Here is a 13,575-nt window from a genome sequence, read left to right as displayed (position 1 = left end):
GCGCGCGGGACTGCCCCGCCCCTCGGAGCGGATGCCGGTCGGCCCCTCCCTCCCCTCCCCCTCCCCTTCGGGCCCGCGCCCGCGGGGAACAAAGAGGACCCGCTGGGTCCTAAGAGCCGGTCATATGCCCGTCGGCAAGCCGCGCCTGCGCACCCGTCGCCCTCGCTAGCCCCGAACGGGAAATTACCCCACCAACACATCCCAAACACATAGAAATGTCTTTCCTCCCACAAAGCACCCAGCCGGGTGACCCAATCAAAGAAAGGTACCGAAAGGATAAAGAGCGGGAAAATGGCCCCTCATTCCCGTAAGTAACATGGCGCCTGATTAGCTTCAAAACCCACGGGAAGCCTAAGCACAAGATGGAGCCTGCTCTATCCTATCTCTATCGCAGATCAGCGAACTTCGATTTCTCTCTTCTCCTGATGCAACTCTACATCCTACCCAGGAGGAGCCTGAGGCTGCGAAAAGGGAATCATGTCAGCCCTCATCTATGTTAACACCCGCCAGCATCGATACCGCAGGGAGGAGGCCGCGCGCGCTGAGCTTGTTGCCCTTAGTCTGTATGGCGCCGGGGGCCACCCTAAACCCCGCCCCTTCTCCATGCCCTCACCCAAGATGGCGCCACCCTGGCTTCTCGAACCTCCAGTAGCTAGGAAAGGGACGGGAAAGAGAGAGAGGGGAGGGCGGCGGGGAGGAGGGAAGCCAAGAAGGCGGGAGAAAGGGGGAGTGCGGGGGAGAAGGGAGCCGAGGCGGAAGTCGAGGGGCCCCCCGGGTGGAAGTGACGCTACCCCCGCTGCCCAAAATGTCGGCGCCCAGAGGGAGGTGTAAGTAATTAAAGAGGAAAGCCGACTGACTTTCCCGGCCTCCCGGGGCCGCCTCAGGGCTCCAGAACCCCCGCTCCGTACGAGCAAGGTGGACTCGCCCGACTGCGGGTCTAGCCTGACCTGCCCCCGCCCCGGGCGCCCGGGGCCGCACCTTTTAGGGACAGGGGGGAGGGGTACAAAAGGCCGACTCCAGGGGCCTGGGTCCTCGAGCTGACTGGGGAGGGGGGCTCAGTCCCGCGGGCGACTGCGTGGGGAGGAGGCGGGGCTTAGTGGTGGCTGGGGCGGAGCAATGGGTGGGCGTGGTTTAGAGTGGAAATGGGCGGGGCTTTGGGTAGAAAGTGGGAGGAGCTTAGGCAAAGGGGTGAGGTTTGACAAAGGGGCGTGGCTCAGTGAGAATGGTAGGAGGGCCCTAGGTTGAAGGGTCCTAATTGGGGCTGAGGGGGTAAAGGGGTTCGGTGTGGAGGTGGGAGGAGCTTAGAGTAGAAGGGGTGGAGTTTGTCTAGGGATGTGGCTTTCAGGAAGTGGTGGACATAGTGAGGGGGGTGGGGTTTAAGCGTGTAATTTGGGGCGTCGTAGTGGAAATAGCAAGTCTTTATATTGCAGGTGAAATGACTTACGATGGGGAGGGTGTCAGAGAGGAAGGGCTGAGATGGGAAGAGAGGTAGAGTGGCAGGTGGTCTTGGAAAGGAAGGGGTTTACTTAAAGGGAAACTTGAGTGGGGTTTAGGAGGCGGATCTTAGTGGGGAAGAGATGGGGGACTTCAAGAGGAAACTCGGAGGAACTTTGCAGATAGTGGTAATCAAAACAGCTTACCTGTTGAGTCTTTGCTGTGCACAGGCGTCAGTAAGCACGCCGCACGCATGGCCACAAGTTTGCTTAGTCCTCACCACCACTCCATGAGGTAGGTCCTCCCATTATTCCTATTTTGCAGATGGAAAGAGAATCAGTTGGCTTTATCCAAGGTTCCAGGACTAGTCCTGGTCTCCCTGGAAGGTTGACTCAGGTGCGCTTAGCCCCAAATTTTCATACTGTCATTGGCTAAGAATGTCGTCAATCTTCATGTGAAGATGACTTTCATCTTCAAAAAAGAGTGGGAGTGGCTTTCGGAGGGGAAGGGGCTTATCAAGGAATATAAGAGCCTTCAGGAACAACATGGAGACTTTGGAAGGGGTAGCCGGGACCTGAACACGAGTGGGTGGGGTTTAACCACACTCGGCGGGGCTTAGAGCGGGGCGGGAGTTCATTCACAAAGAAGGGGAGAGCTTAAGAGCATTCAGTGGCTTAGAAGTGACTTGGAAGTGATTGGGAAGATAGATGAGTGGTGTAAGGGGTTGTAGGAGAGTGGGGGGGGCTTAAAGAGCAGTAGATGTGGCTTGGGTAGATGGGCGTGGCTTATAAGGTAGTAGGCCGGGCCTCACAGGTCTGTGAGTCCAAGGAGCCTGATAGGGGGAGGCTGATGGGGACGTGGCCCCCTCACCCCACTCCATGTCTCCCCGCTCCAGAGAGAGCCCCCACCCGCCACTGCCCTCGCACCACGCCACCATGGATGACGCCCCGCTGCCAGCGCCCCCGGTCCCTGCCCCGGCTCCGCCCGCCGTTGCCCCCCGCGTCCCGTTTCACTGCAGTGAGTGTGGCAAGAGCTTCCGCTACCGCTCGGACCTGCGGCGCCACTTCGCTCGGCACACCGCGCTCAAACCTCACGCGTGTCCGCGCTGCGGCAAAGGCTTCAAGCACAGCTTCAACCTGGCCAACCACCTGCGCTCGCACACCGGCGAGCGGCCCTACCGCTGCTCCGCCTGCCCCAAGGGGTTCCGAGACTCCACCGGCCTGCTGCACCACCAGGTGAGTCCTGCAGGTCGGCCCCAAGCTGGCCTCCCTGGGCTGGACTCGCCCTTGGAGCCCCGGGGACCCACTATGGGCAACAGAGAGCTGGCCCCTAAGAAAATTTCTGTCTCCCTCCCTCCCTCCTTCCCTCTTCATCGAAGCACCCTGACCGGTCAAAGCATGAGTTGTTTCTCTTTCAGGCTCCACCCAACCCAGGAACTAAAACATTCACAGTAAATTTGCCCCACCTCTATGCACCTCCCCTCTCCCATGCCTCTTCTCATATGCCAGCGTCTGCAACTTTGTGCTCATCATTCCGTTACCATTTTTAAACATAGATTTACCACGTATGTACTTAATTCCTTTACTCAGCAATTACCTATTGAATGTTTTTCCCTGCTCCCAACACCTGGGATACCAAGGTGAAATCAATAAAGTCCACGCCTTCGGAGAGCTTACATTCCATTGCGAGTGGTCCATAGCCAGGTAGACAATCAGCAAGAAAGCAGGTACACAGGCAAGGATGATCTGGGAAAGGAGAAGCGTTGGGAAGGAAGTTAAAACAACAGCAATAATAACCATCTGATATGTAGGAGTAAAGAGGGGAGAGCTATGGGCTACCACACGGTGTGGGGGGGGGGAGGTCAGGGCAAGGTGATATTTGAGCTGAGGCCTGAAGGAAGAGCAGGAATCCACCATGGAACAGCATTCCAGGCAAAGGGAACAACAAGTGCAAGGATCCTGAGGCTGGAGGGGCCAAAAGCATGCTAACGTGGCCGGAAGCAGAGAACAAGAATGAGAGGGTTGAAGCCAGATCTTGGCCCTGTGGACCTGGCAGGGAGCTTCCTCCGCATCTATCTGGGAGGCCAAGAATCTGTCCCGCGGGCTAGACCCTCAGCCCTGACGCTGGGCTCTTCCTCCTGCCCTCCCAGGTCGTCCACACTGGCGAGAAGCCCTACTGCTGCCTAGTCTGCGAGCTCCGCTTCTCCTCGCGCTCCAGCCTGGGCCGCCACCTCAAGCGCCAGCACCGTGGGGTGCTCCCGTCCCCCCTGCAGCCCGGCCCAGGCCTGCCCGCCCTGAGCGCTCCGTGCTCGGTCTGCTGCAACGTGGGGCCCTGCTCGGTGTGCGGGGGCGCGGGGGCTGGCGGCGGAGAGGGCCCAGAGATGGCCCTGGAGGAGCACCGGCGCGCCAGCCACGGCGAGGGCGGCGGTGCGGAGGAGGCGGCGGCGCCCGCCCCAGAGAGGGAGCCCGCGTCTGGGGAGCCTGCGTCCGGCTCGGGCCGCGGCAAGAAGATCTTCGGCTGCTCCGAGTGCGAGAAGCTGTTCCGCTCGCCGCGGGACCTGGAGCGGCACGTGCTGGTGCACACGGGCGAGAAGCCGTTCCCGTGCCTGGAGTGCGGCAAGTTCTTCCGCCACGAGTGCTACCTCAAGCGCCACCGGCTGCTGCACGGCACCGAGCGGCCCTTCCCCTGCCACATCTGCGGCAAGGGCTTCATCACGCTCAGCAACCTCTCCAGGCACCTGAAGCTGCACCGGGGCATGGACTGACGTGGCCAGGCCGTGCGCCCCTCCGCTAGACCACCCCTCCCGAGGGCTGGACTCAGGGCCCGGGCCAAGGGACCTAGGGACCACGAGGGAGGCCCCGGCCCTCCAGACCCAGACACGGGCCCCTGAGCTGGGGGGGCAGCGAATAAACGGAGAGATTCCTCAGCTCCAGGCCCCCGGAATGCGTGCTGAGCACCCCCAAATCAACAGGCTCCTAAGCTGCGGGACCTAGGAATGAGAAATGGGTCTCCACGAGTACTTCTCATCTTGCGGGCCCAACAATAAAAGATGGGCACCCCTCCCCCAAGGGAAGACTGGCCCTCTCCCTAAGAGCCATCATTCCGACGACCTTGATCCGGAGAATGGGGGGGAGCCATGTCGCCGGATTTCCCTGGATCCCCTCCAAATGCTACCCACCAGAGTCACTGGTGCCCCCAGATAAAGGATATAGCCGGAATCTGCCTCTCCCCTCCCCCGACTTTATTCCCTATGCGGAAAGAGGACCAGGGTAGTTGCCCCCTGCCCTCAACCCCTTCCCCAATTAGGTCTCCCTCCCCTACTAAGGAATGGATCGACCCTAATGATCTCCCCCACCCCCAAAAACTAGAATAGCCTGGTTCAAAATTCCTGCGCCCAGTGGGATGGACTGATCCAGATACACATACCCCCACGCCCTGTCCACTGGAATGGGCTGCTCCAGGTTGCCACCTGCGCCCCACCCTCCTTAGAATGCATACGGCAGGCACTCCTCCCCTTCCTCTAGCGTGTGGGCAGGTCCACGTCATTCCGCATTATGTGAACTCATGAGTGGGAGGTGGGGGACATTGGGGTATCCCTCCCACTCTGCTGTAGCACCTGTCGGTCTTTCTCTCCATCTCTGTCAGTTTGTCTCTGTGTTCTTCCCAACCCCAAGGGGAAGGGGGATTTGGCTAGGGGGTTTCCCCCTGTGAGCCTCGACCTTGCCCCCTATCCCACTCCCCAGTGTCTCCTGGACCCCAATAAACCTTGTCCTGTCAGCCACTGCCGTCTCATTTTCTGATCCTTGGCTTTAGGTAGGTGGGGATTCCTCCCCCTCTGATTTAGGACAGCCCTCCTAAATAGAGGCAGATCTTTCCTTCCACCTGAGAAACTTCGAGTCCTTTAGACAGTGCATGACCCTCTTAATATCAGAGATGGTTTCGATCTCATCTAAGTGAAACCCTGCATCTTAACTACAAAATCCACCTCCAACGGACGGATATGCCCCCTAGAAACCTTCAATCCCATAGGACACGCCCCCTGAAAACCAAACTCTTTACAGACGTCCTACCCCTAGGAAGAGGCCCCGCCCCTTAGACTCTGTCTCCCAGGCAACCAAATTTGTACCTTAGCCGCTAGATCCTTCCCCTAGATTAGGATCCGCCCATCTAAGGATGGGCGGGCCCCTCAGATTGTCTCCTAAGGGCTAGATTACATTCCGGTACCCAGTGCCAGGTGCTGTCACCCCCTCTGGGTATCCAACAGTGAACAAAATAACTCTTTAAGAAAACGAGTGGCTGGGCTGTGCCACCTTAGGTGGGGTGGTCCAGCAGGGAGGAGGTTGGGGGGGGGTTGCTTCTCTGCAGAGGTCGCATTTGATTTGAGACCAGAAGGTCGAGGAGGGGCCGGCCAGGTGGACACCTGGATGAGCCCAGGAGGGGAGGGAGGGGTGAGATGAGGTGGAGAGGTAAGCAGGGGTCAGGGTACACAGACCCTGGTGGGCCAAGATGGGCATTTTACTGTGCTTTGTGGGCAATGGCAAGCAAGACTGTAAGTGTGAAGGGATGTGACCACTCTTACTTTCCAAGGGTCCCTCTGTCTGCTGAGTGGAAAAGGGACTGGAGGGGGCAGTGAATGTAGCAGAGGCTACTGCAGTCCACCAGGAGAGGGGTGTGGGGACCTGGAGCAGAGGGATGGACAGAACTAGGTGAGCCCAAGATGGATTCTGGAGGTGGAATGTGAGAGCGTGTGTTATGTGTGCGCCTGCGTAATGGAAAGGGAGGAATGGGGGCGGGGCTGGGAACTGGTTGCGTGGTGCTGCTTTGTATTAAGACCAGAAAACGGAGAGAGAACAAGTTCGGGTGGAGGCTAGAGGGGTTAGGAGTTCCATCTTGAGATTCTTAAATTTGAGACGCTTGGGAGATTGGCATGCTCTAATAAGGCTGAAGATGTCCATATGACAAAGATAGGCACGAATCCTAGAGAAACTCATGTTCACCTGCACCAGGAGACTCATATAAGAACATTCACAGCAGCAAAATGTACAGCCCTGAACTCAGGACAACTCAAATGTCCATTGGTTTGGGCTGAATGTTTGTGTCACCCCAAATTCATATGTCGAAATCCTAATGCCGGGACTTCCCTGGTGGCGCAGTGGTTAAGACTCCGCCTGCCAATGCAGGGGACATGGGTTCGAGCCCTAGTCCGGGAAGATCCCACATGCCGCGGAGCAACTAAGCCCGTGCGCCACAACTACTGAGCCTGTGCTCTAGAGCCTGTGCGCCGCAACTACTGAGCCCGCATGCTGCAACTACTGAAGCCCGTGCACCTAGAGCTCATGCTCCGCGACAAGAGAAGCCACAGCAATGAGAAGCCTGCGCACCGCAACAAAGAGTAGCCCCTGCTCGCCGCAACTGGAGAAAGCCCGCGCGTAGCAACCAAGACCCAACGCAGCCCACAAATAAATAAATTAATAAATAAATAAAAGAAATCCTAAGGCCCAATGTGATGGTACTTGGAGGTGGAGCCTTTGGAAGGTGCTTAAGTCAAGAGAGTGGAGCCCTCATGAATGGGATTAGTGCCTTTATAGAAGAGGCATCAGAGAGACCCCTAGCCCCTTCCACCAGGTAAGGGCACAGCGAGAAGGAACGCCTGTGAACAAGGAAGAGGACCCTGACCAGAAGGTGACCGTGCTGGCACCTTGATCTTGGACTTCCCAGCTTCCAGAAGTGTGAACGATAAATTTCTATTGCTTATAAGCCACCTGGTCTGTGGTATTTTGTTATAGTAGCCCCAACAGATTAAGACACTCATCAACAATACAGTGGATAAATAAATGATGGTATATTGTGCCATAGAATACTATACAGCAAGAGAACGAATGAGTACAGATGCACAAAATTACACGAATGAAAGTTACAAAGAAGCTGGACGCAAGAAACCAGGTACATAGAGTACCATTCCATTTCTATAACATTTAAGCAAGCAAAACTAAACTGTAATATTGTTTAGGATGCCTTGTGGATGTGAGCCATCAGGAAGAGCAAGGAAAACTTTTTTTTTTTTTTCATAAAACTCAGAACAGTGGAGTTGGATGGGTTAAATTCGGGATGGGACATGGTGGAACCTTCTATGGGCTGTGGGGTGGCTGCCAACATTCCGTTTCTTAATCTGGTGATTATTTTATAATTATTTGTTAACTTGTGCGTTTTTATCGTGCCCCTTTCATCTATACGTCTTATATTTCACAAGGAAAAACATTTAAAGGAGGGAGATAAGTTTGGAGGCAAACAAGTAAGAGTTTGGCATTCAAGGAAGACATTTTTGCCTGGAGATCCACAATTGCCCATTTGAAAAGGCTCCAGGTCGGCCCCTGGGAACGCTCAACCTTGGAGACATTCTTCTCCACTCTGCCACCAGTACACAGGAAGGGGGATCAGACTCACCCCTTTGGGGGGGGGGGAATCCTTCGCGTTGGAAAAACAAGACCCGCCTCCTTAGATATAGGTGCCGCCCCCAGGGACAAGACCTGCCCACTTGGAGACTGGCTCGGCCTCCAGAGCTGAGGGCCTGGAAAAGTGCCAGGGTTGTCATGGAGATGGCCGCCAGGCAGTGGGGTGATGAATAAGGACCTCCTGCCTACCTCACCTCCACTCCAATCCTTTCTCTTCTGAGAGGGTAGCAATAGGGACTCGTCCCCTTTCCCGAGTGTCTCAGTGCCAGGTGGTGGGCTGGACCTCGTCCCCAACTCGTGGCCGCATCTTATCAATGTGCTAATTGAGGCTGGAAGGCAGAGGGGGAGGATTTTACCCTGGGGGTGATCTCAACCGGTCCAGAGCATCAGTTACTAGCCAGACGCTGGCGACTCCGACGCCTCTGTGGGCAGAGCTGACTCTCACATGCGGACAGGTGGAGCCAGCCACCCGCACCGCCCGCTCACATCTGATGTGATGCGCTTCGCATCTCCCCACCACGTCAGTCTTCTCCCCTTCCAGGGCGCCCCCCACTCCAAAACCTGAGGCCCGAGTTCGCCTCACTCCTCCTCACCCTTCGTCCCTCTTTATTCACCCACAAATACTGCTTGATATGCGAGGCTTGCTGAGGGTAGAGCAGTTACACAGGCGAAGCCTGGCATATAAACTCCCTGGGAATTTATATTCCATGTGGAAGGGGAAACAGGCAAAATAGGAAAAGTAGCCTAATGTTTGCAGTAAGTACAAAGTTGAAAATTAGGGCAGAGCAAGGACTAGAGGGTGTCAGGAAGGCTATTTTATTTTTATTTATTTATTTATTGGCCGTACTGCGCAGTTTGTGGGATCTTAGTTCCGCCACCAGGGATGGAACCCATGGCCCCTGCAGTGGAAGCGCGGAGTCCTAACCACTGGACCGCCAGGGAATTCCCAGGAGGGTTGTTTTAGGTAACCTGAACGGGACAGGTGTCTGTGGGGAGATCTGTAAGAAATGAGGGAAGTACGGGAAAAATTATGGAAAGCTAGGAGAAGGACATTCCAGGCAGTGAACTGCACGTGCAAAGGCCCTGAGTCCGAAAGAGCAGAGAGGGCAGTGTGGATGGAGCAGAGTGAAGCAGAGGGAGAAAGACAGGAATCTGTGAAGGGAGCTTCCAGGGTTCAGACGGTAGGGCGTGGGGTGCAGACGAGGAAGGTGGGGAGGAAGAGGTGAGAGCCACGGGACGGCGTTCAGCGCAGGAGCGAAGTGATGTGATTTCTAGGTGCTGGAGACTGCACGCGAGGGAGGCGGGGGGCCGAAGCAGGGAAGCCAATGAGGAGGTGGAGGCGGTGGGAATGGCATCCAGGAGGGCAGCCCTGAGCCAATCAGCGCCAGGTCCCGCCCCCTGCCCGAGGCCGGCCCCGCCCAGGCCCCCCATCTCTCACCTGGACCCGGGCACCGCCTCCTTCCTGCTCCCCGCCTTGCTCTCCCCTGCATCCGGCCGGGCCTCCTCGCGGGTCCCACAGGAATTTCTCTAAAACACTAATCGGATCATGTGACTCTCCAGCTTAAAACCTTTTCAATGGCTTCTCAGTACACTCGGAATGCGTCCAGCATTCAGCCTGGACTAGGACGCCGGGCATAGTTGCTCGTGCAGCTCCGGCCTCTCTCCACCACACTGGCCGCCTTTGATGCCCCAATCCAAGGCCCCAAATCTCCCCCAGGACATGATCCCCACCTCCGCCCACGCCTACACACACATACAACACGCTGATCTCTCTGAAATTTCTTTCCCCTCAACCTCATTCCTGAATTCGTTTCTTTCATTTAGGAAAAAATATATATTAAGGCTTCAAAATATAGATAATAAAATAATAACACACTCACACACCCTAGGTATATACGCAAAAGAACTGAAAACAGCCATTAAAAGAAAAACTTATACATAACAAATGTTCATAACAGTATTCACAATAGCCAAAAGGTAGATACAACCCAAGGTCCATGAACAAATGAATGGATAAACAAAATACAGTATACCCATACAGTGGAATATTATTCAGCCACAAAAAGGAACGAAGTGCTGCCCCACGCTACAATGTGGATGAACCTTGAAAACATTATGCTAATGAAAGAAGCCGGTCGTAAAAGACCTCATACTAGACGACTTAATTGATATGAAATATCCACAGAAGACAAACCCAAAGAGACAGAAAGACGATTATTGGTTGCCAGGAGATGGGGGGAGAAGGGAATGGGGAATGACAGATTAATGGATCCGGGTTTCTGTTTGGGGTGATGAAAAAGTTCTGGAACTAGATAGTGGAACTAGTGAATTTTTGTTTGTTTGTTTGTTTTTGTTTGCTTTTGGCCGCCCTGTATGGCAGGAGGGATCTTAGTTCCCCTATCAGGGATCCAACCCGTGCCCCCTGCAGTGGAAACGCAGGGTCCTAACCACTGCCCAGCCAGGGAATTCCCCTCGAGAATGTACTTAATGACACTGAGTTGTACACTTCAAAATGGTTAAAATGGTAAATTTTATGTTACATGTATTTCAACAAATAAAAAGTATACACACACACACCCATATATTGACTACCAGTTTTATTAAAACATAAGAGGTACACCTGACTCCATAGACCTCCCCCCCTCCAAGATCTGATTGCCTCTCCCTTCTCAAAGGTAACTCTTACCCCAAATTTGGTGCTTACTGTTTCCATGGATGTGTTTAGACTTCTGCTCTATATGTATACGTCCTTGAAAATGTAGTATTATTGACCAGATGTTTTGAAAAATCATGCTCCTCACCATCATTTCTCCCATCTCTTTGTGAAATGCAAAGACTTAGACTCACTACTTTGAAACCTCTCAGTACCTCACTTTACTGCTCTGTGAAATGGGAGAATGTTACACACTTCTTAACGTAAGGAGGAACAAATGGGCTTGTATTTGTAAAGCACTTACAAGAGTAAGCTATCATTTATTTTCATTGTATTTATTTTTATTATCCCCCATCATTTGTTTCTTTTTCCTTTACTTTGTTAAGTATGAAACACATTCCCGTGGTTTCAAATTCCAAAAGTACAAAAGGGCAGAGCGTAGTAAGTTTCAGGCCTGGGAGCTAGAATGTTGCCAGTTTCTTCTCTCTCCTTCCAGTTCTCCCAGATGCAACCCGCTGGTAAGTGCAGACAGAACAGGCTGCAGGCTGTGCTCCACCTTCCGTGTTTTCTCCGTTATCGTTTGGAGCCTTTCCATGTTTTTACACAGTGAACTTCTTCATTCTTTTTTTTATGGACACATAGCGTTCTGCTGGGTAGATCAATCACGATTTATCACTCAAATCCCTGACCGATGGGCAGGTAGCTCATTTCCTGTCTTTCGAAGTCATGCACAATACTGCAACGATTAACCTGGTACAGACACCGTTTGTGGCATGTTTCTGAGTAGAACTATCAGAAGAATAGTGTCTGTGTTGGTATATTTCTCTCCCATTTCCATTTGCCTCCCGCTTCCCATTCCTAACCCTCGGCTTTCATCCTGCAGGTTTCAGCGGAAACATCGTTGCCTCCAGGAAGCCTTCAGGGATCACTCTCACTCAGTGTTGTCTCTGCTCCCTGTAATCCCACTGCATCCTGCTTCTGGCTTTAGAGCACACTCTCCAGAAGGGCCATTGGATCTGTGTTTGTCTGCCTCCTCTGCCAGACCCTGAGCTCCCTATGGACAGGGTCCAGCGGCCTCTGTCTTTGCCACTGCAGCTCCAGCACCAAGGACAGAGCTAGAACATAGTAGGTGCTCAGTTAATATTGGTGGCTTAGGATCGAGTGACTATATGCTGCAAAATGAGTAACTGGTCTCTTAGGGTCAACTGGATATACGCGGGGTTTATCACAGAGGAGGAGACTGCGGCTCAGAGAAGGGAAAGTCGCCTGCTCAGGCACCCACGTGAAGGCTGCTGTCAGGTTTTAGTCCAGATTGCCGGTACTTTCCCTGAAGCCTCTGTCACTGCCTCATTCATCTCCTTTCCCGGCCACCCCCCTCGCCCAACACAGTGCCTGGCACAGACAGGACCTGATAAATGTGTATTTGTTGAAGGAATGAATGAATATGTGTGTCTGTTGGGGAGGGTAAGAAGGGGGGCCGGACCCAGCCCCCTCCTCCCTCGGGAGCCCAGAGGACGGGGCCCCAGCCCCCTCCCCTTACAGAACCCAGGAGTCCAAGCCGCGCCCCCCTCCCCGCCCCCTGGGTCTCCTCCTCCACCATCTTCCGGCTTCCCAGCCAGTCTTTCCTCTCTCAGGCTCGGACGAAAAGCCGGGTTTCCGGGGGGAAGGCTTAGGCGGTGACACCGAGCCCAGCCTCCTCCACCCCCCACCACGCTCGGGGCCCTCCCTCCCTGCCACCACCATCCGCGCTCGGCCGGCCGCGGGGACGGAAGAAAGGAGCAAAGGAGGCGGAGGTAAGAGCCGGGCGCCCAGTCATCGGGGCGAGCCCCAGGCCCCGGGCTCAGAAATCTGCAAGGCCTCGGCCCGCGGCCCCAGTTCTGCAGATCATGCCTGCGGGGAACCAAAGGTACAGAAGTCTAGGGACTGGACCCCGGTCATCTCCCAACCCCCCACACACCCCCAACCTCAGCGCCCGGGATCTCGCCCCCTCCCTCCCTAGCGCCCTCCCTGCCCAAGAGTCTGAGCCCTCCTACTCCCGGCCTCTCCCAGACTCTGGCGACTGGGCACCCACACTCCATTTCCGGGGCCTCCCGATTTTGAATCCCACCCCCTCCACTCCGGCACCAAGGGCTGTTTCCCAGCCCCTCCCCATACGTTCCAGTGGGGCCCCTGGAGGAAAAGCAGTTCACTGACTTTGTCTGCCTCTGTCTCTTCTACTGTCTCTGTCTTGTTCTCCCTCCCTCCACCCTGCCATGGTTCCTCTGATCTCTGTGTTTGCACCATCTCTGCCTAAATCTCTTTGTTTTCTCTTCATCTCTGTCTCTGCTGGGTGTCCCCATCTCTCTCTTCTGTTTCTGCCTCTCACCATCCTTTCTGTTTCTCCTGGTCTCTGCCTCTCATCTCGGCCTTTTTCGTCTGTCTCGCCTTCCCTTGCCCGGCTAAATATCTGACCCTGTCTGTGTCTCCTTGTCTGTCTCCTTGTCTCTCTCTGCACCCCCCTGCCTCCCCAAATCTCCACCTTTTCCCTATCTCTTTACAGGCATGGATCCTCAGCCTCCTCCACCAGCCCAGGGCAGCCCACCTCACCGTGGCCGGGGCCGGGGTCGTGGCCGAGGCCGTGGTAGAGGCCGAGGCCGTGGCAGGGGGGGCGCTGGAGCTCCTCGGGCGCCCCTGCCCTGCCCCACCTGTGGCCGCCTCTTCCGCTTCCCATACTACCTCTCCCGGCACCGGCTGAGCCACTCGGGCCTGCGGCCCCATGCCTGCCCCCTATGCCCCAAGGCCTTCCGCCGGCCTGCCCACCTCTCGCGCCACCTGCGTGGCCACGGGCCGCAGCCCCCGCTGCGCTGTGCCGCCTGCCCCCGCACCTTCCCTGAGCCTGCCCAGCTCAGGCGCCACCTGGCCCAGGAGCACGCGGGCGGCGGGGTCGAGCTGGCCATCGAGAGGGCAGCCAAGGAGGCGGCCGGGTCTGGCTGGAGCCCGCAGGACAAGGGCGCCGAGCAGCCCACCTCTGCAGCAGCGGGCGCCGCGGAGGAGGAG

The 13,575-nt window shown here is 55.5% G+C and overlaps 3 protein-coding genes across 3 annotated transcripts in view; 2 read left to right on the top strand and 1 right to left on the bottom strand.

The window, feature by feature from the left end:
* ZNF524 (zinc finger protein 524) overlaps positions 1-704 on the bottom strand; it is a 3,186-nt gene extending 2,482 nt beyond the window's left edge. Inside the window, exon 1 of the mRNA XM_024755155.1 lies at positions 614-704. The gene's annotated coding sequence lies outside the window, so the exon portion shown is untranslated. The remainder of the gene's footprint in view (positions 1-613) is intronic.
* On the top strand, positions 83-5,204 carry FIZ1 (FLT3 interacting zinc finger 1). The gene is made up of 4 exons (XM_024755213.1): positions 83-307; positions 395-827; positions 2,330-2,669; positions 3,584-5,204. Exons 2-4 carry the CDS (start codon positions 478-480, stop codon positions 4,196-4,198), a joined length of 1,305 nt encoding a protein of 434 aa, XP_024610981.1. The 5' UTR covers positions 83-307; positions 395-477; the 3' UTR covers positions 4,199-5,204.
* Positions 5,205-12,225: 7,021 nt separating this feature from the next.
* ZNF579 (zinc finger protein 579) overlaps positions 12,226-13,575 on the top strand; it is a 2,639-nt gene continuing 1,289 nt past the window's right edge. Inside the window, 2 exon segments of the mRNA XM_024755162.1 lie at positions 12,226-12,332; positions 13,079-13,575. The exon segment at positions 13,079-13,575 is cut by the window's right edge and continues 771 nt beyond it. Of these exon segments, the coding sequence (XP_024610930.1) occupies positions 13,081-13,575 (495 nt within the window). The 5' untranslated portion in view covers positions 12,226-12,332; positions 13,079-13,080.

Source organism: Neophocaena asiaeorientalis, unplaced genomic scaffold, assembly GCF_003031525.2.
Source record: "Neophocaena asiaeorientalis asiaeorientalis breed wild unplaced genomic scaffold, Neophocaena_asiaeorientalis_V1.1 scaffold694, whole genome shotgun sequence".
Lineage (NCBI taxonomy): Eukaryota > Metazoa > Chordata > Mammalia > Artiodactyla > Phocoenidae > Neophocaena > Neophocaena asiaeorientalis.
This window is presented reverse-complemented; position numbering and strand designations above follow the sequence as displayed.